This window comes from Girardinichthys multiradiatus, chromosome 14, assembly GCF_021462225.1.
Source record: "Girardinichthys multiradiatus isolate DD_20200921_A chromosome 14, DD_fGirMul_XY1, whole genome shotgun sequence".
In the NCBI taxonomy this organism is placed as follows: domain Eukaryota; kingdom Metazoa; phylum Chordata; class Actinopteri; order Cyprinodontiformes; family Goodeidae; genus Girardinichthys; species Girardinichthys multiradiatus.
Window position 1 is genome coordinate 26,625,138 of NC_061807.1, and position 22,262 is coordinate 26,647,399.

Below are 22,262 nucleotides of genomic sequence, written 5' to 3' on the forward strand. Positions count from 1 at the left end.
CAGATGTTAAACAGATATAGTCAGTGCTCTTTGCATCAGTGGTATGAACATTTTCAGTCACATAAGCACACAAAACCCCCCAGAAGCAGCTTTCCTCGCTGCCCTGCTGCAGATGCAGGGAGCGGGTGAACACTGGCGCTGACATTTGAGCCGAGCAGAGAAAGAGAACCGGCGGCGAGCGCCCGTCAAGAGGGGACGACACGCGGCTCACCCCTCGGCACCTGCGAACAAATAATTCATGGTGCTAACATTTACTTTGTTCAAATGCAGCGCGGCCTTTATCTGCCGCCCTGTCTGTGAACCTCAGAGTACACGTCTGAGGTGAATAAAAAGTCTAAGGGAAGCCCAGACATGAATGCTGAAAGTAGGAGGAGGCTTTTAAAGTTTTAAAGCGGATGAAAAAAGTTGGAAAACCGCTCTGTGTGCTGAATGATAGGAAAGTGTGTAGAGTTGATAGCTTTTAAGCAAAAACAAAGCTGCATGTTGTGTTCTCACATTGCTCAACTGCAGAAAAGAGAAGAAAAACTGAGAAACTCTGAAATTAAAACCTTTTAATAAACCAGAGGGAATCTTTAAGCCTCACACAGAATCCATTTTTTTATGTCATGAAATTAACTAAACACAGCCATTAGAGCTGACCCTCTTCTCCTTCAGGTCTGCAGGGCTCCAGGTAATTGAAAAATTCAGTCTTGGACTCGAAAATGATTAAAACAGTTCAAAATAAAAATAAAAAGTAATTAGAAGATACTGATCCAGTCAAAAGTTCTTTAACTTCTTTAGAGGCCTTGTTGAAGGTCGAAGGTCATCCGCTCCGTGGGCAAAGCAGCAGTTTTGCTCCTGCAGGGGGCAGCCCTGAGGGTGGTGGGCATGAAACCAGCAGAGACGGGTTTTTAGAGCACCAGGTACGGCAGGCCTCCTCCGGCTTTCTGTCCTGTCCCTCCAGTCTCTGATGTACACTGTGCCTCCTTCCACTGAAAAGGAGGATGAGACGGGCAGATTTAAGGCCTTTCAAAGTAAAATACGACTTCAGAATGTTTCTGAACTGAGCATGAAAAGTAGACAAGTTCTTCCAGACCGCCAGGTGTAAACAGCCAGGGTGTTTTACGCACAAAGGTTTGGATCAGTATAATAGGGATGTTCCTGTGTACATTGTTTCGTCTAAAACAAGTTTAGCTGCATTGAACAGCTTAAAACTCTGCGTGTCAACAAACTGTGGGGAGTCCAATAAATCTGTAGTGACAAACCCTTCTAAGAGCACAGATTCATTTGTCCATTTAATTATTTTCTTTGGGTAACCAGTGCAAAGACAGGAAAAACTCTTCTATGATGGTACTTCACATTCACAGCTGCAGACACAAAATGATTTTACCAGAACAGATCTAAAACCATACCTATAAAATCTGTGGCCAGGGTTTCTGCACATTTTCATATAAATATTTATTAGGACACAAGGGAGGGAAGAAGGAAGGATGGAAGGACGAAAGAGGAAGAAAGAACAGACGTGGAGAGTGTGGGGGAAAGGAAAGGAAAGGAAAGAACGAGAAAGGAAATAAATACGGAAAGGCAAGAAAGGAAGGATACAAGGAATTAAGGACAGAAGGAGGGGAACAAGAAATAAAGGAAGGAATGAAAAATGTAGGACATGGGGGAGTAAAGGAGGAGGCACTGAAGGAAGAGCAAAGAACAACGGGTGGTGGGTCCGTCCTGGAGAATACTGAAACCAAATTCCAGACTTTTCCAGACTGCGTAAGAACCTCAAACTGAGCTGAAACCTGATAGGGATGTTTGAAACTTTCATCATCTGGTAAAAAACTAAATGTAACAAAACATCTTGCTATGGAAATATTTTTACTATGAAAAATACTGTTTGTCATTGTCACTTTCTTCTTGAAATGAAAGCAGCAACATAGCAATGTAGAAAAATGAGGAAAAATGAACTTTTGCATAATATTTTTTTACTCGTACTCGTCGTCTTCCGCTTTATCCGGGACCGGGTCGAGGGGGCCGCAGACTCAGCAGAGACGTCCCTCTCCCCAGATACCTCGTCCAGCTCCTCCAGGGGGAGCCCAAGGCGTTCCCAGGCCAGCCGAGAGACATAGTACCTCCAGCGTGTCCTGGGCCGTCCTCTGGGCCTCCTCCCGGTGGGACGTGCCTAGAAAACCTCCCGAGTAAGGCATCCAGGAGGCATCCGGTATAGATGCCCGAGCCACCTCAACTGGCTCCTCTCGATGTGGAGGAGCAGTGGCTCTACTCCAAGCCCCTACCGAATGGCAGAGCTCCTCACCCTATCTCTAAGGGAGTGCCCGGCCACCCTACGGAGGAAGCTCATTTCAGCCGCTTGTATCCAGGATCTCGTTCTTTCGGTCATGACCCAAAGTTCATGGCCATAGGTGAGGGTAGGAACGTAGACCGACCAGTAAATTGAGAGCTTCGCTTTTTGGCTCAGCTCTCTCTACACCACAACGGACCGGCACAGTGCCCCCATTACTGCGGCAGCCGCACCAATCCATCTGTCAATCTCCCGCTCCATTCTTCCCTCACTTGTGAACAAGACCCCGAGATACTTGAACTCCACTTGAGGCAGGAACTCCCCTCCAACCTGAAGAGGACCATCCACCCTCTTCCGGTCGAGAACCATGGCCTCGGACTTGGAGGAGCCGATCTTCATCCCAGCCGCTTCACACTCGGCTGCGAACCGCCCCAGCCCAGGTCTTGGCTAGAGGCAGCCAGCAGGACCACGTCATCTGCAAAAAGAAGAGACGAAATGCACTGCGCCCCAAACCAGACCCCCTCCGGCCCTTGGCTGCGTCTAGAAATCCTGTTCATAACTTTTATGGACAGGATTTCTAGTCCACCACTGGGTTCTGGGTTTGCCGCCACGACAGGCACTGCAGACCTTACGGCCGCAGCTATGGGCAGCAGCATCGACAATAGATGCGGAGAACATGGTCCACTCGGACTCTATGTCTCCAACCTCCCCCGGAATCTGGTCAAAGCTCTCCCGGAGGTGAGAGTTGAATATACATCCCTGGCCGAGGGCTCTGCCAGACGTTCCCAGCAGACTCCCACTATGCGCTTGGGCCTGTCAAGTCTGTCCGGCTTTCTCCTCCTCCAGCGGATCCAACTCACCACCAGGTGGTGATCAGTGGACAGCTCAGCCCCTCTCTTCACCCGAGTGTCCAAAACATGCGGCCGAAGGTCTGATGATACGACAACAAAGTCGATAATTGACCTCCTGCCTAGGGTGTCCTGGTGCCAAGTGCACTGATGAACACCCTTATGCTTGAACATGGTGTTCATTTTGGACAATCCGTTACTAGCACAGAAGTCCAATAACGAAACACCACTTGGATTCAGATCAGGGAGGCCATTCCTCCCGATCACGCCTCTCCAGGTGTCACTGTCATTTCCCACGTGGGCGTTGAAGTCCCCCAGCAGAATAATGGAGTCCCCGGGGGAGCCACTATCCAGCACCCCCGACAAGGACGCCAAGAAGGCCGGGTACTCCGCACTACCGCCCGGCTCGTAGGCCAAAATGACAGTCAGAGACCTGTCCTCAACCCAAAGGCGCAGGGATGTGACCCTCTCATCCACTGGGTTAAACCCCAACACTAGACGGCTGAGCTGGGGGGCAACAAGCAAACTCACCCCAGCCCGCCGCCTCTCCCCGTGGGCCACTCCAGAGTAGAAGAGAGTCCAACCCCTCTCAAGGAGATGGGTTCCAGAGCCCACGCTGTGCGTGGAGATGAGCCCGACTATTTCTAGTCGATATCTCTCGACCTCCCGCACAAGCTCAGGCTCCTTCCCCCCCAGTGAGGTGACATTCCACGTCCCTAGAGCCAGCCTAAGCATCCGGGGATCGGGCTGCCGAGGTCTCCGCCTTCGTCTGCCGCCCAATCCTCTTTGCACCGGTCCCTCACGGTTCCCCCTACAGGTGGTGGGCCCACTGGGGATGGCCTCACATCTCTCCTTCGGGCTTGGCCCGGATGGGTCCCGCGAGGAGCAACCCAGCCACCAGGCGCTCTCTTACGGGTCCCGACCCCAGGCCTGGCTCCATGGTGGGACCCCGGCTCGGCCATACTGGGCGACGTCACCTGCCTCGATCGTTTAGTCCTCATGAGAGTGTTTTTATTTTATGAAACAGAAGTCCCTGGCTTGTGGCACCAAATGTATATATTGAAATTAAAACATCCTTAACTGATATCAACAATATGCTAAGATGCATGACAGCCCAACCCCAGTCCTCGACGGCTGGTGTCCTGCAAGTTTTAGATGAATCTCTGCTTCAATCAAATAATTAGGTCATTAGTGGGACTCTGCTGAACTTATGGTATGCTGATGATGCAATTTATCCATCTCATTCAGGTGTGCTGCACCAGGGACATACCTAAAAGTTGCAGGACACCGGCCCTTGTGGACTGAAGTATAAAACCCTCACCTTAGGGTAATACCCAATTCTTAGGTTTAAAGTTTTAGTAGCAAGGATACAAGATGAAGTTGATGTAATCAGATTAGCTTTAGGAAGCAAAAAGAAAAATATGTTTTTCACCTTTTATTTAATCTTTGCGTTTTGAATGTAAAAGGTAACAATGACAAAAACTCAGAACCCAATAGCATGTTACGGACAGTACGTTACTGCATAGTGCCACTAATGGCATTTTTCCATTGTTACCCTGCACCTTTATAACCAGGAACTTAATTACCCAGAACCCCCAATCTCCCTCTGTTAGTGTTTTCACTGCAGGTCCTTTCGGTATGAAATGCGTCCACTGACACTGAGTGGGTCCCCTCTCCTCACCCTACTGCTTGCTGATCAGTTGAAGGTGTAATGCAGAAAGGAGACGTCTCGCCACGTAAAAAAAAAAAATTTGAAAGGCCTGATCTTAGCCAAAAACTTTTAGCCATGATTATTTAAAACAGCTACTTTAAACCTATAGCAGCTAAAGTTAACAGAAAACAATGAGCTGTAGAGGAGTTTAATATAATGCTTAGAAAAACAGACCAATTCAAAATGCTTCTCAGCCTCTCTCCTTAAAGCTCCACCCCAAAGGGTCAGGATAATTTCAGAAATAGAGCCGTTATGTTAAATACATTTTTGCCCTATTCTGGTTCATGGAAAAATGTTCCTGAAGTGTGAACAAACCTTCTGACTAAAACACAACATAAAGTTATGTAATTAGTAATCATTCTAAAAATCATTCTAAAAGTGAGCTCTTAGACCTTTAAAATTATTAATAATTATTATTCTATCCCATCTATTCTATCTAATAATTACAGAGAAATAGAGAACAGACTTGGAGAAGAACTGCCAAATTTCTGCATATGTAAATAACTATTTCTCAACAGCAACAGTAATTTGGCCACCTTATGCAATAAAAAAATAAACGAAGAACATTAAGATAATATGAAATTTCATATACTTTCAGTAATAACATTTCAATGCCACATGGAGTAAAATGCACACATTGAGAATTTTTTAAAAGGTTTGTGAAATATTTTGACTGGAAATGACTCCTGGAAAATAGAGATATTTGTCTCCAACCTACAGGAGTTGGACAATGAAACTTAAACATCTGGTTTTAGACCACAATAATTTATTAGTATGGTGTAGGGCCTCCTTTTGTGGCCAATACAGCGTCAATTCGTCTTGGGAATGACATATACAAGTCCTGCACAGTGGTCAGAGGGATTTTAAGCCATTCTTCTTGCTGGATAGTGGCCAGGTCACTACGTGATACTGGTGGAGGAAAACGTTTCCTGACTCGCACCTCCAAAACACCCCAAAGTGGCTCAATAATATTTAGATCTGGTGACTGTGCAGGCCATGGGAGATGTTCAACTTCACTTTCATGTTCATCAAACCAATCTTTCACCAGTCTTGCTGTGTGTATTGGTGCATTGTCATCCTGATACATGGCACCACCTTCAGGATACAATGTTTGAACCATTGGATGCACATGGTCCTCAAGAATGGTTCGGTAGTCCTTGGCAGTGACGTGCCCATCTAGCACAAGTATTGGGCCAAGGGAATGCCATGATATGGCAGCCCAAACCATCACTGATCCACCCCCATGCTTCACTCTGGGTATGCAACAGTCTGGGTGGTACACTTCTTTGGGGCTTCTCCACACCGTAACTCTCCCGGAGAACAATACATGTTTCACATTGTCCACAGCCCAAGATTTGCGCTCCTTGCACCATTGAAACCGACGTTTGGCATTGGCATGAGTGACCAAAGGTTTGGCTATAGCAACCCGGCCGTGTATATTGACCCTGTGGAGCTCCTGATGGACAGTTCTGGTGGAAACAGGAGAGTTGAGGTGCACATTTAATTCTGCCGTGATTTGGGCAGCCGTGGTTTTATGTTTTTTGGATACAATCTGGGTTAGCACCAGAACATCCCTTTCAGACAGCTTCCTCTTGCGTCCACAGTTAATCCTGTTGGATGTGGTTCGTCCTTCTTGGTGGTATGCTGACATTACCCTGGATACCGTGGTTCTTGATACATCACAAAGACTTGCTGTCTTGGTCATAGATGCACCAGCAAGACGTGCACCAACAATTTGTCCTCTTTTGAACTCTGGTATGTCACCCATAATGTTGTGTGCATTTCAATATTTTGAGCAAAACTGTGCTCTTACCCTGCTAATTGAACCTTCACACTCTGCTCTTACTGGTGCAATGTGCAATCAATGAAGACTGGCTTCCAGGCTGGTCCAATTTAGCCATGAAACCTCCCACACTAAAATGACAGGTGTTTCAGTTTCATTGTCCAACTCCTGTACCTCTGTCAAAGGAAATTTGATTTCCAGTTATAGATGTTTGGCGTTTTAAATCTGCCTTTAACTTATTGCAAAAGGAACCAAAAGAAAATAGTAAATCCTCAGTTTATCACCCGTCAGTGTCTGTTTCTTTTCTTTTTTTGCTCATACATGTTGGCGATAACTAAACAAAAGGTGAAAGTCCAGTCTCGTTTTTTCCTCCAAATTAATGTTTTCCCTAAAAGTACCTTTAAAGACTTGGTGATTGTTCTTGAGCAGGGTCTGAAGGCCTCCACACTCTTTCTTCAGCAGCTGCAGGGTTTCCTGCTGCAACAAAGCAGCCACCTCTCTCACAGAAAGGCTACCTAAAGAGGATGGAGAGAGGGAGAAGCTGAAATATTTTGAGAGACAAAGAAACAGGAGGATGTCCATCAATGTGACACTTATGTTAACGGCTTCCCTCAAGCACGCACGGGAATAATTTTCACAAAGCTGAGGATGCGGCAGCAGAGCAAGTCGATGTCGCCTGCTGCTCTGAGAGCCGCTGAGCTTCTGTTGAAGATCCCCTCAGCGAAAGGTGTGATCAATGATCTATGGGCCTCGGTTGCCTTTTTTTTAGCGGTCGGCAGGCATGTGAAGTCTGCTTAGTTACGCTAGTCTCTGAGACCACCGTGGATTTCTCCAGAAGGCCGTTTCAGAGCTCCTCTCAGACACAAACCTTAACAGCTGCACAGCAAACAAAGAGAAGAGACACTACTGAGTTCAGCAGGTTATGAGGGAGGTGAGCACTTCAATTTAAGCTTTGTGTCAGGAGCAGTTTTTTCATTTTGTATTTTTGGCATTGCCCTTTTCTCCACCCTGAGAGGATCCAATCAGAGCTGACCTTTGGTTTAAACAAATGAAACCCCCTCTCCTCCTTCTCTGACATATTGGAGAGGCACATGCCCCTAGATTCTATAACTGTAGCTGACCTTAATCTGGAGACGAGTTAATCAGGTCTTCTTCACCAAATCCATTGCAGCACCACAAGCAAACCAATTTAAATATCCAAGAAGGATTTGACTATTAAAAAGCGATTTCTTTGCCACAAAAAAAACCCTAATTTTTCACCAAATGCAAATAATCCCTGAGACATGCAACGAGGTCAACTCAGCCAAACACAGAGTGTGAAACTTTGCAGACTGTCGTCCTGCAGCTCAGACGCCACAGAGCTCCAGGTTTAATATAATATCAATATGCTGCTTAGAGCTGGCCTTTACTGCCTGAGATCCTAATAGGGATTAATGGGAGGAGGACAGCATCGACACATTGGATTCTGTTCGGACTAAAACCAGGTGCAGACGATTATTAATGGTTCGGTTGGACTTGCTTAAGTTTCAGCGTCCCTGGAGTAAAAGATGGCCGAGAAGTGCACATTGTGGACCAATTTGTTTTGATGCTTAGGCCAATCACGCATCCTGCTGAGTGCTAAGTTATACAAAAAGAGCTCAGCTTTAATGTCTTCTGAACATCAATCTAACTGAATAACAAGAACTACAGAGAGCAAAACGTTACTTGCTAAAAGGGTCGACTGAGACAAGGCTGATGCCATTATCTATACCTGTATGTATTGTTCTTACTCATGTCAATTTAAAAAATAATCTATTTTAATTATGGAGACCTGAAAATGGCAAGAATGATTGCATGAAGACCTCAAACTGCCAATTTGTCCCTCATAAATCTTACAAACAATCGTCAAGAGGAAGATGAGAGACACCAGCACAATGCAGACAGGCTGAAGGCAAATAATAAAGCAATGTGGGCTTCCTTAAAGGTGTTGTCTGGAATTTTTAATTGTTAAATAATTTAAGAAATGCTTAAATTTGACTATCCAACCATCTTCTTAGATGTTAAGCAGGTCATCTGTCATAATTATTATTTCACTGTGGCCAAGTACGCGCGCCTAATACTTACTTGTGTGTTTGTCTGAAGGAAAATGTCAATCAGCGAGTTTGTGCACCAGTGTGCGTGAAAGGGGTCACACACCCAGGTCAGCCAGTGGGAATGCAATGGAGCAACCAGAACAAGAACCAAAGTTACCGATTCCTCGACTACTTTCTACTTCTCAAGGAAAGTTTAGACAGCATAAAAGTCTTTTTATGAAACTTCCTGTGAGTCGTTTACAACCTTCTAGTAGATTTTGCATTGGAGATGCCTATAGAAGATGGAGGGAGCTTCACAATCTACAAGGGCCCAAAACTGATGAAGAGTTGGCAAAGAGTTTTGAAAAGGTAAAAACTAAATTATTTATTGTATTCTAGCAAATTCTATAAACAATGCTGTAGATAATTATGCTACGTTTACAATATGCCAACGTGGCACTAGCTTGAATGCTAATCAGACCGACACTACATGTAATGTCAGCCTGTGGTTTGAATTTCATAAATCTGTGGAAGAGGAGGGAGGGGAGCTAAAGGGGATTAATATTACATAGTAATGTAGGCTGAGTGATTAATACAGTGTCCAACCTTGCGCTACATCGCGTTTTGTTTTTATTTTATGTACATTTAGGAGCCGTGGCTTTCAGCTCCTTCAGGAGCAGAGGAGGAGGAGCAGGGCGGGGCTAAATCTCCTCTCTTTTTCCTTGTTTAAGAAAAGGTACGACTTACACCTTTAACAGCTCAGAAGAGCCAAATGCTCCATAACACCTTGTATTGATGCAAAAGGAGCCCCAACCAGGTACTGACCTATAACTGCTGTCTGTGTTCAAGGGTAGAGGTATGGTGAGGGCTTCACGTTACTTTGGAGGTTAGAACCCGGCAGCTAGTAATTCAGCAGAAAATCGTGCTCTAACTTCCTTCGGTGAGCATGTTCCTTTACTGTATGAATTATCTCCGTTAAATGGGGAGAACAAACCTGTTATCACCACAACCAACTGGCAAATCCCAATGGTTTTCCAACCTGTTGCCAGAACGAGTCGAGCGTGACATCATTCCCAGAGCCGAGATCTGACCTCCGGGAAATGCAGCATTTAACCCACATATTCAGGAGACTGCCAGGGGGCTAATATTCAACAAACACATCCAAGGTGACACCTCGAAGGTCAAGTGCGTCCGAGTATCTGAAACTTAAATTTAGCATCTAAAAGACACATCTTATGAAGTTTGATATTTCTAAAATGAATGTATTTTTCCAGAAGTTCAGTTCTAGAAAGATTATTTTTCTTACTTAACATTAGTTAGAATGACTCTGCAACCCTGCCATCATTGACAGACAGCATGACTTGCTCTTTTAGCCTGTTAGCCTAACCAGTCTTATATAAAGAATACCAAGCAGAATAAAAATCCAAGCTAAACAAAAGTAATCCCTCTCAGTTATGTCTCATAGAGAAGTCTGATCTACTTCTAATGTCCTAGATTATTCTTTTTTTTGCTGAGCTCGAGACATTTTTCATCTATAAAACCCAGGACAAAGACCAAATAGACAGTACAGTCCAATGAAATTGAGTGGACACCTTTGTTCTTTAGAACATAATCACTTTTGAGGAAAACAATTGAAAATCATAGTTTGATTTCTCCTGTTTAATGCTTTGTTGTTGTGTTTTTTTTTGCAACGGGCTAAATTATCTGGTTCTGATTGCAATCAGAGATGTGATGCAGGATAGGATGCTTGATTGCTGCATTTTCAAATAGGTACCATCTTGTCTCCCTGAAAGCCAAAACCATCACACTCTTCATACTTGATTCACAGGTCAATCATGTAGCATTTCCTTCAAGAATATCATGGAGTGTAACCCAAAGCTGCAGAAGATAAAAGCTCCTCATCCTGATGGGTTCAAAATGCAACTTGCATTCCCACACGCTTGCTGACATGGGATCACTCGGCTGAACTTTGACAACAGAAGGTTTCAGAAAACCAAGCTTTTGTATCCTGTCTAGAAAGGCATATGCAGCTTGCACTTTTATAAAGATCTCTTTGGGTTTTTTAAGCCTATACTACCACATTTATGGAGGAAAAGCACAAATAAAAGCATGAAATGTTAAACAACTCTTTCTGTGGTATAGAGTCGAGTTCGCTAGTTAAACACCCACTCATGGAAGCAGTTTCTGTGAGCCTGACGGTGTTCGTTAACATATTTATTGGAGCTATGAAATCTTTCCAAGCAGACGCTCAGAGCCGCAGAGAGAACAGCATGTTCGATGCACACCCCTCATTCTCAGCAGGATTATATAACAGCGTGAGTCGAGTCAGCACCGTAGCGCACATGAATTAATCATTCGGTCCAAAGTTACACTAACTACCTCCACTCATCAGCTGGAGGGTTTGTTTAAGGCTGATTGGGTTGAACTGATGAATAAGAGGCAGGAGCTGTAAGGAAAATGGTTTTTATAAAAGGAAAACATTATAATTATGACTGAACAGGAAAGAAATCTGATCCTTCTTGGTAAGAACTTGTAATGAAAACATTTAAATAAGCACCAATAAATATCAGATCAGATTATCAGATAAACATTATTTTCAATATTTAACCAGTTTAGTAAATTATACAATTTCTACACAATTTTTATGTTGATTTCCAAACTTTTCCAGACTTCCAGCATGTTTAAGCGTTGGATGGACAGCTACCTGGCTGTCCATCCAACCAGAATATAAAAACATGCTAGTTGGAACACCTTTTCTTCATTTTTTGAATATTTATCATATAAATAATATGGAATGAAAAGAAATTACAAATAATTTCCAAACTCACATTTTTCCATATGTATCCAGACCCGAAAAATATCCAAATCATATTAGATGATCCCCAGTGCATAGCAACCCAGAATGTATGCAGAAATACACACAACAAACATCACGACTAGTGCAGTAATACGTTGTTCTTACACATCGCAGTTTGTTCCTGGTGGTTTAAAAGTAACAGGAGTGTTTTAATTGGTTTTTTCATTCTTTAACTCACTGGAAGCAAACAATCACTTGAAATATCAGAAACAGCTCTATGGAAATATAAAATACGCATGTATTCGTTTGAGGACACGTAGGAACAAAAGGAAGCCAAACCCCTGAAGGCCTTTTTCAACAACTCTGAACACGTTCACTAAAGCCTGGTTCGTCCCGAATTCACTCTTTGTTCTTACGCAGCAAATGACTGCTGGAATACCTTGACACAACTGCATGCTCATGCATAAATCATAGACGGTGGTGCATTATTCAGCCAGTCACAGTCTTCCCTTTTTATTCCCTTTCCCTCTTATATTTACCACCGTTAACTTCAGCATTTACTAACTGAGGATTTGCCGTCTATAAAGGTGATGCGTGGGCGGCGTGCGAGCTAAACTTTCTGTGCTCCTCTCTCTGAAGCGTGCAGCGCAGGAAGGGGCAGGTGGAAAGCAGGATGAAGGGTTCAAAGCGGCGGCGCCGTGTGTCACGGGGGCCCCCGCCGAAGGGACGGAGTGGGGTGGTGACAAGCGAGCTGCAAACACAGGGGACTCCCACCAAGCAGTAAGAGACATTATTTAAGGTAGCGACATGTGGGATGTGATTCTGCTTTTAGTGTTTTACGAGATACAAGCAGCAGTACGAACGCTTCACGTAAAGATTAGATTGGTTAAATCGGTGGTAATTAATCGACCAATCAGAATCCTTGTTACATCCTGCAGCCACATCTTTTGTTTTATTGAAGGTCTTTAAAGGTTTTATTTAGGAGTTTGGCTGCCTTTATATGAAAAAAATGGGATTTAATTTCCTTTAAACAACAAAAATGAACCTTTTCTTACTCAAAAGACACAAAATATGTTTTTAGCAGAGGTAAAATGTTGGACTCCCTACCCCTAATATCTAGTCTTGTCGCCTTTAGCTGGAATTAACTTCAGTGGGAAGCTTCTTGCAGCCATCTACCACTCTCTGACATCAACCTAAGGAAAGTTTGCCCCTCTCCTCACTTTATGCTGTCAGATGTTTCAGGGGGTTCTTGCATGTTCAGCAAGTCACCCCAGAGCATCTCAATGAGGTGAAGATTAGCCATTTTAGGACCTTCCATGTCTTAATACATGGTCAGTCCTTGGTGAATTTACCGGTATGTGTTGGGGTCATTGTTGAGCTGCAGGGTCCAGTTCTGCTTCAGCTTTATTCATTTATTTTTTATTTGTTTGTTTTGTTTTTGCAGTTAGAACAAAGCAACTGTCGGGTTGTGGTTTACCTCCTTTGTTCCAGGCACCGAGGGGCGTTCCCTCTGACATTCCCAGTAGAGTGTCGGCAACCTTCAGGACGATTCCATCCACAAAATCCCGCGGTAGAGCTGCGCAGTTGCGAACCGCTTCGACACCGCTTCTGGGCCGGAAACCACCTTCCCATGTGGTCCCTGAGGTCCCCTCACAGTCGGTGCTCCCATGGCAAGAATCCCTGTTTTTACCGACCCCTGAACTTTGGACTGCTGCTCCTGCGGAGGTCTGGCGGCTCCGGATGTAACAAGTTCTTCTTTGCTCGAACTCGGCCTCGTCGGACTGCTTGTAGCTTCTCGACGTTCCCACCAGACACACCTGCAGGAAAGAAGTTGAATGTCAACACTCCTTATGGGTGCAGACGAATATAGAAACTCATAAGGAATAATTAAACAAATGTTTTAAATAGTGTCAAAACAACTTTTGCAAATTATTAATGGGGAAAAACACACAAAAAAAGCCAAGCACTAATGCTTAAAGTTCATAAAACAGATATATGTTATTACTGTGAACATTCATAGGGAATCTAAACCCTCTAATTTAAAGTTCAGGCTTTTCATCTTCGTTTTGGATCAAGCTTTTAGGCCCGGTACAGGTTCTGGCTTCCGATGGACCTGCCGTGAAGCACTCGAGTGTTTCTGCTCTCTTCTCTCCTGCTGTTCAAGCATTTGTATGTCATTACTGCATGTAATAAATTTGCCTTTCTCACTCCTGCCCTCCCAACCGGTCCAGTCATGCAGCTCAATTGGTTTTGTTGGCTTTCTCTCCATGGCAACTACAAGGTTGAATTTTCTGTGTTTTTTTTTTTTTTTTCCATTATACAAATAAAACTGAGTTAGATACAAGCATCTGAAGCCGTTTTAAATCCACACCTTCTGTACTGTGATCATGTTCAAAAATGTGCCATATTATTCCTGGCGAATGTCGTTTTTCTTGTTTTACAAGCAAAGCTTTAACATGTCTGTGTTTATTTTCAATGAAAGCAGTCCTTGATTAGTAGTAATGCTCAACAGCTAAAATTGGCTTCTGAATATCCTGAAGTTGGTATGAGGCCATTTTACTGCATTTGTGGGATCCGGACTAACTTAGATCACCTCTTTTTGTAACTCTTAGACTTGCCAAATACAGATCACAGTTTCCTAGAGTAAATCCACAATCTTTAAATCACAATATGTGAACTTCAGGTATTTGTTCATAAAAATAATTTCGTTTTTAGGGGTTTACTTGGCATCTAGGACCCAGTTTAAGGACCAAAGTGCCAGTTCAACCTGAATTTGAAGTTGTCTGTAGAGCAAACGGGTAAAATGTCCTTTTAATAATATCTGAATGATTGTGCATTCAGGCATTACTTCGTAAAAACCATTTATGAATAAATTAATAAAATAAAGGTTTAATTTTGGCATATCAAAATTATGAAACCAGTCCCAGGAATCCTGAAAATGTATAGCCCTGTGCAAAAGTTTGAAGTCCTTCTTCATTTCTTTATATTTTGCCAGTAAGAAGCCAAAGTTTCTACTGAATTGGTTTAGATCAGTAGTTTCTGCATTCTTTCTGAAGGTCTTTCAAAGTATTTCTCATAACTTTGGCTGCTTTACTTATGTGAAATATTTGGGCTTAGTCTATCACAAATGCACAGGTTCTGTCCATTTCTTTAACTTATTTTCTACTAAATTCCAAAGAAAAGTTCAACAGGCATAAAAAAAAACAAGGTGATTCCGCAGGAGACATTAGTAGCAAACCTGACCTACTGAAGGACGATGCATCTGTCGGGTGTTTGCTGGATATTTTTGCTCTTTTCTTAAACACGTTATTTTCACATACTGATTAGCTGCTGGATACAGTTTTTTTAGGCCTGCATCGTCTTTTGTACCCTACCTGGTCAGCTTCCCTAGTCACCTGAAATGGTTTTCACTTCACAGGTGTGCCCTGTCAGGTTTAATAAGTGGGATTTCAAGCCTTATAAATGGGGTTGGGACCATCAGTTGTGTTGTGCAGGAGGTGGATAAAGTACACAATTGATAGTCCTATTGTATATACTGTTAGAATTTGTATTATGGCAAGAAAATAGCAGCTAAGTAAAGAAAAACGAGTGGCCATCATTACTTTAAGAAATGAAGGTTGGTCAGTCCGAACAATTGGGAAAACTTTGAAAGTGTCCCCCAGTGCAGTCGCAAAAACCATCAAGCGCTACAAAGAAACTGGCTCACATGAGGACCGCCCCAGGAAAGGAAGACCAAGAGTCACATCTGCTGCGGACGATAAGTTCATCCGAGTCACCAGCCTCAGAAATCGCAGGTTAACAGCAGCTCAGATTACAGAACAGGTCAATGCCACACAGAGTTCTAGCAGCAGACACATCTCTAGAACAACTGTTAAGAGGAGACTGTGTGAATCAGGCCTTCATGGTAAAATAGCTGCTAGGAAACCACTGCTGAGGACAGGCAACAAGCAGAAGAGACTTGTTTGGGCTAAAGAACACAAGGAATGGACATTAGACCAGTGGAAATCTGTGCTTTGGTCTGATGAGTCCAAGTTTGAGATCTTTGGTTCCAACCACCGTGTCTTTGTGCGGCGCAGAAGAGGTGAACGGATGGACTCTACATGCCTGGTTCCCACCGTGAAGCATGGAGGAGGAGGTGTGATGGTGTGGGGGTGCTTTGCTGATGACACTGTTGGGGATTTATTCAAAATTGAAGGCATACTGAACCAGCATGGCTACCACAGCATCTTGCAGCGGCATGCTATTCCATCCAGTTTGCGTTTAGTTGGACCATCATTTATTTTTCAACAGGACAATGACCCCAAACACACCTCCAGGCTGTGTAAGGGCTATTTGACCAAGAAGGAGAGTGATGGGGTGCTGCACCAGATGACCTGGCCTCCACAGTCACCGGACCTGAACCCAGTCGAGATGGTTTGGGGTGAGCTGGACCGCAGAGTGAAGGAAAAAGGGTCAACAAGTACTAAGCATCTCTGCGAACTCCTTCAAGACTGTTGGAAAACCATTTCAGGTGACTACCTCTTGAAGCTCGTCAACAGAATACCAAGAGTGTGCGGAGCAGTAATCAAAGCAAAAGGTGGTTACTTTGAAGAACCTAGAATATAAGACATATTTTCAGTATTATCAGTTCAAACTTTTTTTGTGTCCAAACCTTTGGTCTGTACTGTACATTGAATATTTTCCTCAATACTCTCTTTCTTTTGCATCGTCACAATGTTCCCACCACTAACCCCGAGTTATGGCATATAAGAAATATTTATATATGCCAGATATATTAAAGGAACGCAGACTTTTAATGCATGAAATATTACAGCCAATCAAAAACTGCATCCAAGGAGCCCCTTGCATTTCCATCATTGCAGACTCAGATACAAGCATCACAATGTCGATTAGATAGATTGTGCAGCTTCATGAATGATAATCTTTGGAGATCTATTTTCCCTTTGCTCCTAAGTGTGCAGATGTGGCAATGTTTAGATGAGTAGCAACTTTCTTGCAGCCATTCCCCTGACTCCCGACATGCTCGCTTGTGTTTCCCCATTTTCAGGAGCGGGTAAGAGAGACGGGAATCTGTTGCATGTCTTATTTATAAACTAGAAAATGCTGTGAACATCAGGTTTGCAAGCTGCTCACCACCCATATCACAAGCGTTACAGCCTTGCTGATGTTTGCATAACTACATTCCTCAACTCGAAGGCCTTTTATCTAATCTTTGTACACCTACACGTTTGGTGGAGGGTATTCTCAGGCAGTCTTCTTCTGTGTCAAAGCCACAGACTAGGCCAACTTCTGCGATGAAGTCGATGTACTCTTTATACTGAGACTTCTTACACTGGCGCCTCTGGTACTTGCCGTAGAAGTCAAAGAAACAGCACGGGAGGACAAAGAAACGGCAGGAGTAGGACGACCTGCAGTTGGAGAGAGAAAAACACTAAGTTTCCTGAGCAATGGGAAGTTCTCATCTTGTTCAGGTGGTAAAAAAGAAAGCAGTTACAATAAAAGTGATGTTATAGTAAGAGATGTCTCAGACTGAGGCTCAACAGAGCCATCAGGTGGTCGCTTCAGCACAGACATTCATAACAACACCCTCACACATCACCGTCTGTCCATAATGTTATTCCAAAAAGAAGAGATCAGCTGGCAGTTCTGAGTGTGATTGTGTTTGCTGATGACTCGCCTGGCCGCTATAACGGGGATCCACGGCGTGAGCTCGTCCGAGTGGTTCCCAATCAGCCAGTCCGTACCCGGGAATAAGAAGCTCTCGCTGGGAGTAATTGCCTTTTCCTAAAATAGAAAAACCAGTGGGGAAGTTGCAAATTGGTATGATTAAATTCAGAATAACTCAGTGGAAACTATCCAAAAAGAAACTTTTTTTTTGAACCCACTTAATTAACCGTGTCTTTTCATGTGGATTCTGCTCATTTTCTCACAGATATTCTGGACAAAATCCAGGCTAATTCCCACCAACATTTCTATGAGCACACTGCCTAATCAATGAACAAAAACATGCGCAGTAAGTGGGTGGGAGAGTGATTTTGTGCGGCTGGTCTCCATGAAAACGGTTTCATGTTTATATGAATGTGAAATCAGCAACACGACAGATTCAGAAAACAGTATTGTCTTTTGAGTTGCTTCGAGAAAATCTGTGCTGTGATTTGTTTTATAATAAACAACTGGCAGCTTTTATATCATTGATAGCTTATCTATGGATTAATCTTTCTCATTTTTCCAAGTTTCTGAAGACTTGTTTATACAGTGATTGTGACTTTTTACTGGGCTACGGATGGACGGATGGATGGATGACACAAACTGAAGAATTTGACCACAATGACATGAACCCTGCTTTCCTATAGCTCATCTTCCTCACCTCCAGCACAGTCTGAGGCCCGTACATGTCCCAGATCCTCCTCCTGCGGACGTCGATGCCCTTCCCTGGGTGCTGCAACGGGAGGCGTCAGAATGGTCAGTATATAACCACAGTCACACTCTCACTTTTGCGTGCGTTTATTCATTACAGCCGTCCTTGTCTGTAGCATCAGACTGGAGAAGATTTATTATATTCAGAGTCATGAGGCCCCTGACCTGGGATCAGATAAGCCCCATATCATTGGTTAGTCCGACAGGAGGCTGGGTTAGATCAAAGAGCCCGTGTTTGTAAAGAAGACATTTACTATGAAGAAAGCTCTGTTTTATTATGGGCCCAATTTTCTATTTTTGTCTCAATCTTCTGATCTGTCAGAGTCACTGATTTTAAAAAAAAAAAAAAGCACCTCCCAACTTACCCCTTCATTGGTCAATATGTGAACCAGGAGGCCGTTTCCACAGCCGAGGTCCACAAAGGACTGTGGGGCACTGAGACTTTCCACTGTTCTTTCCTCAGCCCACAGCACCTGCAGCCACATTTAGATGGGGTCAATATCAGCGTGACGCCTGCTGGCAGCCTTTCAATTCAGTCTACCATGATGTAAAAAACCGATTCGCTGGATCCACTCATTCACCGATTGCCCCAGCGTTGGATCCAATATGTGCACAGGGTTGTGTACAAGAACACAGCTCTGCATGTAAGATCTACCTTCTTTAACTCAACTCTAATCAGATAATAAATCATCCATGTTTAACAAACAACACTTTAGTCTTAAACCAGCAATAAAGAAACCCACCAGGAGATAAGTAGCAATAGCAACATCCTCAAACACAAACTTCTCAGGATCTGTAACCTCAGGCCAGACCTAAAAAATCCCAAAAGGAAGGAGAAAGAACATGAGAACCCTCAGTGGATGAGAAGAACAGACAGCACTAAGAACCCCGGCCTCTCTCCACCTTGACCATGCTCTTGTACTTCTCCTTCAGCTGCTGGTACATGAGGCTGTACTTCTCTACCGGCAGCAGAGACAGCGTGCTCTTGAACTCGCTGCTCTTGGACTCTGCAGCCCAGCGCACCAGTTTGGGCAGCAGATCTGAGGACAGCCAGGGCAGCTTGGGATAGGCGACGCCATCAGAGAACCACCCGTCGGACGTCAACACGTGCAGCTCCAACGCCCTGCAGACAAAGAGGCAGATACCTACAGCACAGATGTATTGGCATCATCTATTCAATTATTCATTTTATTGTCAGTATGAATTATTAGCATGTCCCAGATTTATGTTTTATTAGAAGAAATGTTGGCATCACTTAATCAAACTGTATGTCGCCACACATCATTCACTGTGATGGGGATAATTAGGCCCGACAGGTTAACTGTTGATTTGATCCATCACCTGGATCATTGTTTCCCACGAAACAAAACAAAATGGAGCGCTGCCTGTACAAACTAAAGGGGAGAACTAGGAAAAAGTACTGGTGGCTACTTGTACTGCGTTGCATTTACCTCTAAAGTCAAAACTTGGATCTGGGAACAACATGAAACCAAATCTGCTCCAGATTCAAGTTTAAAAAGCAGTGGGGTTTTAATTGATTTGGTCTCTGACCGAGTTAATCAATGTATATCTCTGCATTTTGCTCTTAAAGCAGGAATAGAAGAGTGTTTGTGAAAGATTAAATGAGATAAAAACAGTCAGAAGAGCAAATAAACTACTTTTAATAGCAGCTATCACAAACATCCACGTGCAAGGCGGCCATATTGGTTTTTCAAGGTTGGGTTGCTAAGAAACCTTCAACTTTCTCATTTTTTATTCAACTTCTTGGGATCTTTCTATTTTTTTTTTTTTTTTCTATCTACAAACTGGAATATTTAACTTTATGAGTAAGAATGAAACACCTAATTAACCTATCTAATGAATTAAATTGTGTCATTCCACCAATCAAGACGTACCAAAGAATAAGAAAGTTTGATTGTTTTCTTTTGGGAAAAAAATCTGTGGAACCTGAAGGCAAAACTGGAGATTTTTGGAACGTCTGACCTAAAACTATACATTTTACCAGCAGTCATACATGGCGGTGGCAGTGTGATGGTGTGGGGCTATGTTGCTGCTTTAAACCTTCATGACTCTGCTCTCTACCCTGACAAACTTTAAAAAGTCCACTTTAAAAGAAAGCGAGTCTTTAAAAACACTGTATGCATAGAGGGGGGTAATACGTTTCTGTAAAAAGCCAGAGAGTCATTGATTTATTTGTTGTTAAATATTTTGGAGATACTTGGGACCCACCATCGCTCACTGCCCGGACTGCAGAGCCTGATCTGATAAATGTTGCATTTCTTTAAGGACACCCTCCCTGCTGCTGCGTCCTCCTCAAAAGGAAGAAAGGTCACATGTTGTCTGTCAGAGTCTGCAGGAGATGAAGAAGATCAGAACAACCACAGGTGTCAGAAAGCCATACCTTCAGCTCCAAGCTAAGCTCTTACCTTTTAGTACAACTTCTTTCTGCTGCTTTGCGCCATAACAGTTCACTTTGGGAATAAAGGTCCTGACAGTGGAGGACCAGGGTTTGTCCTTTTGGTGTGTGTTTGAAGGTGAGACTCCGCTGCAGAGGAGCAGAAACACATCCTGGAGCGATTCTTCATCGTTTTTATCCAGCAGGATCCTCAGGTCCTCTATGTCCACATCTCTGCTCTCCGTCTCTGTAGCTCCACAAAGACGCTTGTTAACAACATGGGGCTTCTTCACCCACACCTCCACCGCTGACCAGAAGCCTTCAGGAAGACGTTTACACCCTGGTGGAAACGGAGCATCCAGAAGTTTGGGCATTTTCTGCTACAGTCTTACTACGAGTCATGCGTTAGTAGTAACTGAATGAAGTATCGAGGGTCTTCAGCTGCTCTGTTGGAGATAAATGATGTACAAACGAAGCTGGATTATAATCCTACCATGTTCCTTCAAAGGCAGCTCTGTTGTATTTTTATTCATCCCCTCTGCTCATTAAAAAGCAACATGTTGGCTCCCTGTGCGGAGTTTAAGGTGCGTTGTCGCTGGATGATGACTCTTTCACAGCGACAAAAAGCAATGCCCCATGAATACAGCAGAGGGCGCTATTAACTTCTGTATGGATTCACATGGGAGCCAAATCTGCTGGCTCCCAAACTTCCACCAAAAACCTGACTACAAAAACACAGAATATTACTTACACCCAGCATAATTTACGCACAATTGAACTGCTTCTTTACCCCAGAAATATATATATTGGTAAAACATTTTTGGAGCAGGTGTTTTAACCTCTGAACTCTCAAATGGATGCCATTTTTGCCAAGTTTCCATTTTGTTGTTGAATCATGAATACTGACCCTAGCTGTGGCAGTTAAGCCTGCAGTGCTTTAGATATTGTTCCCGGTTCTTTTGTTATCTCCTGAATGGGACCTTGATGCATCCAAGAGTAATTTTGGTAGGCTGACCACTCCTGGGAAGGGTCACTGTTTCATGTTTTGTTTTTTGTTTTTTATGGATAATGCCTCTCACTGTGGTTCACTGGAGTCCTTAAGCCTTAAAAATCTTTGTTTCTCATCTTTTTTTGGATTACTTTAGATTGGAGCCTCAAGTGTTGCTTCTTGAAATCATTTAACCTACTTCATGTTGCCAAACAGGTTCTATGTAAGTGATTTGTTAATTATACAGGTCTGACAGTAATCAGGTGTGTGTGCAGCTGGTGAAAATGAGCTCATAAAATGTGGTTAAACACAGCTACTTTAAACAAGGTGATGTTTATTTAAAGAATTATATTCATTGTACTGCATCTAAAAGAAATAATGAGCTCTGTGTTTTCATTATTTAATTGTTTTTAAATTTTATTTTCTTTGTGCACTTTATGTTTCATATTTTATAACCCACATTGTATATTGATTGTAATTTTATTCTCCTGTAAGTAAACTGAGCTGTAATTAAAAAAAGATAGGGGTTGTGCAAAGCAGTATAGCAATGAAAATCTTTTTGATATGGGACTTTTAAGACTTCATTGATCTTTTAAGATCAACGAATAAGACTTAAACTTGTATTAAATATTTGAATGCGGGGAAATGAACACCTTTTCTATATCTTTGTGGATTATCTCATTAATGTTTTGTTATTTTCACGAACCGTTTAAGGATCATGACCACAGCCCATCCTGGAGGCAGATTTTGTTCCCTCTTTTTCTTGCCTGTGTGCTTTTAGTAACTGTTAGAGGTTTCATGTTTCTTTCCTCGGAGCATCTACTACATTCACACAGAAATGCAAGTGCAAGTTTCCCTCATCGCATGTGTCACACATGAAACTCAGAGTTTCGTTAACTGTAAGCTGACGCTGAGAGACAAAGGAGTATAAACAGAATCACACGTTCTCCCTGTTAGCCAGAGACTTGTAAATGCATCATCACTGCTTTTATTCTGAATATAG

General features: G+C 43.1%; 1 protein-coding gene across 1 annotated transcript; it reads right to left on the minus strand.

The window, feature by feature from the left end:
* Positions 1-536: 536 nt before the first annotated feature.
* On the minus strand, positions 537-21,003 carry trmt44 (tRNA methyltransferase 44 homolog). The gene is made up of 12 exons (XM_047386819.1): positions 20,765-21,003; positions 20,303-20,611; positions 20,106-20,226; positions 18,780-18,999; positions 18,620-18,688; positions 18,242-18,349; positions 17,827-17,898; positions 17,137-17,243; positions 16,684-16,867; positions 12,937-13,276; positions 7,010-7,126; positions 537-971 (listed from the first exon to the last, which is right to left on the minus strand). Exons 1-12 carry the CDS (start codon positions 20,802-20,804, stop codon positions 757-759), a joined length of 1,902 nt encoding a protein of 633 aa, XP_047242775.1. The 5' UTR covers positions 20,805-21,003; the 3' UTR covers positions 537-756.
* Positions 21,004-22,262: the final 1,259 nt, after the last annotated feature.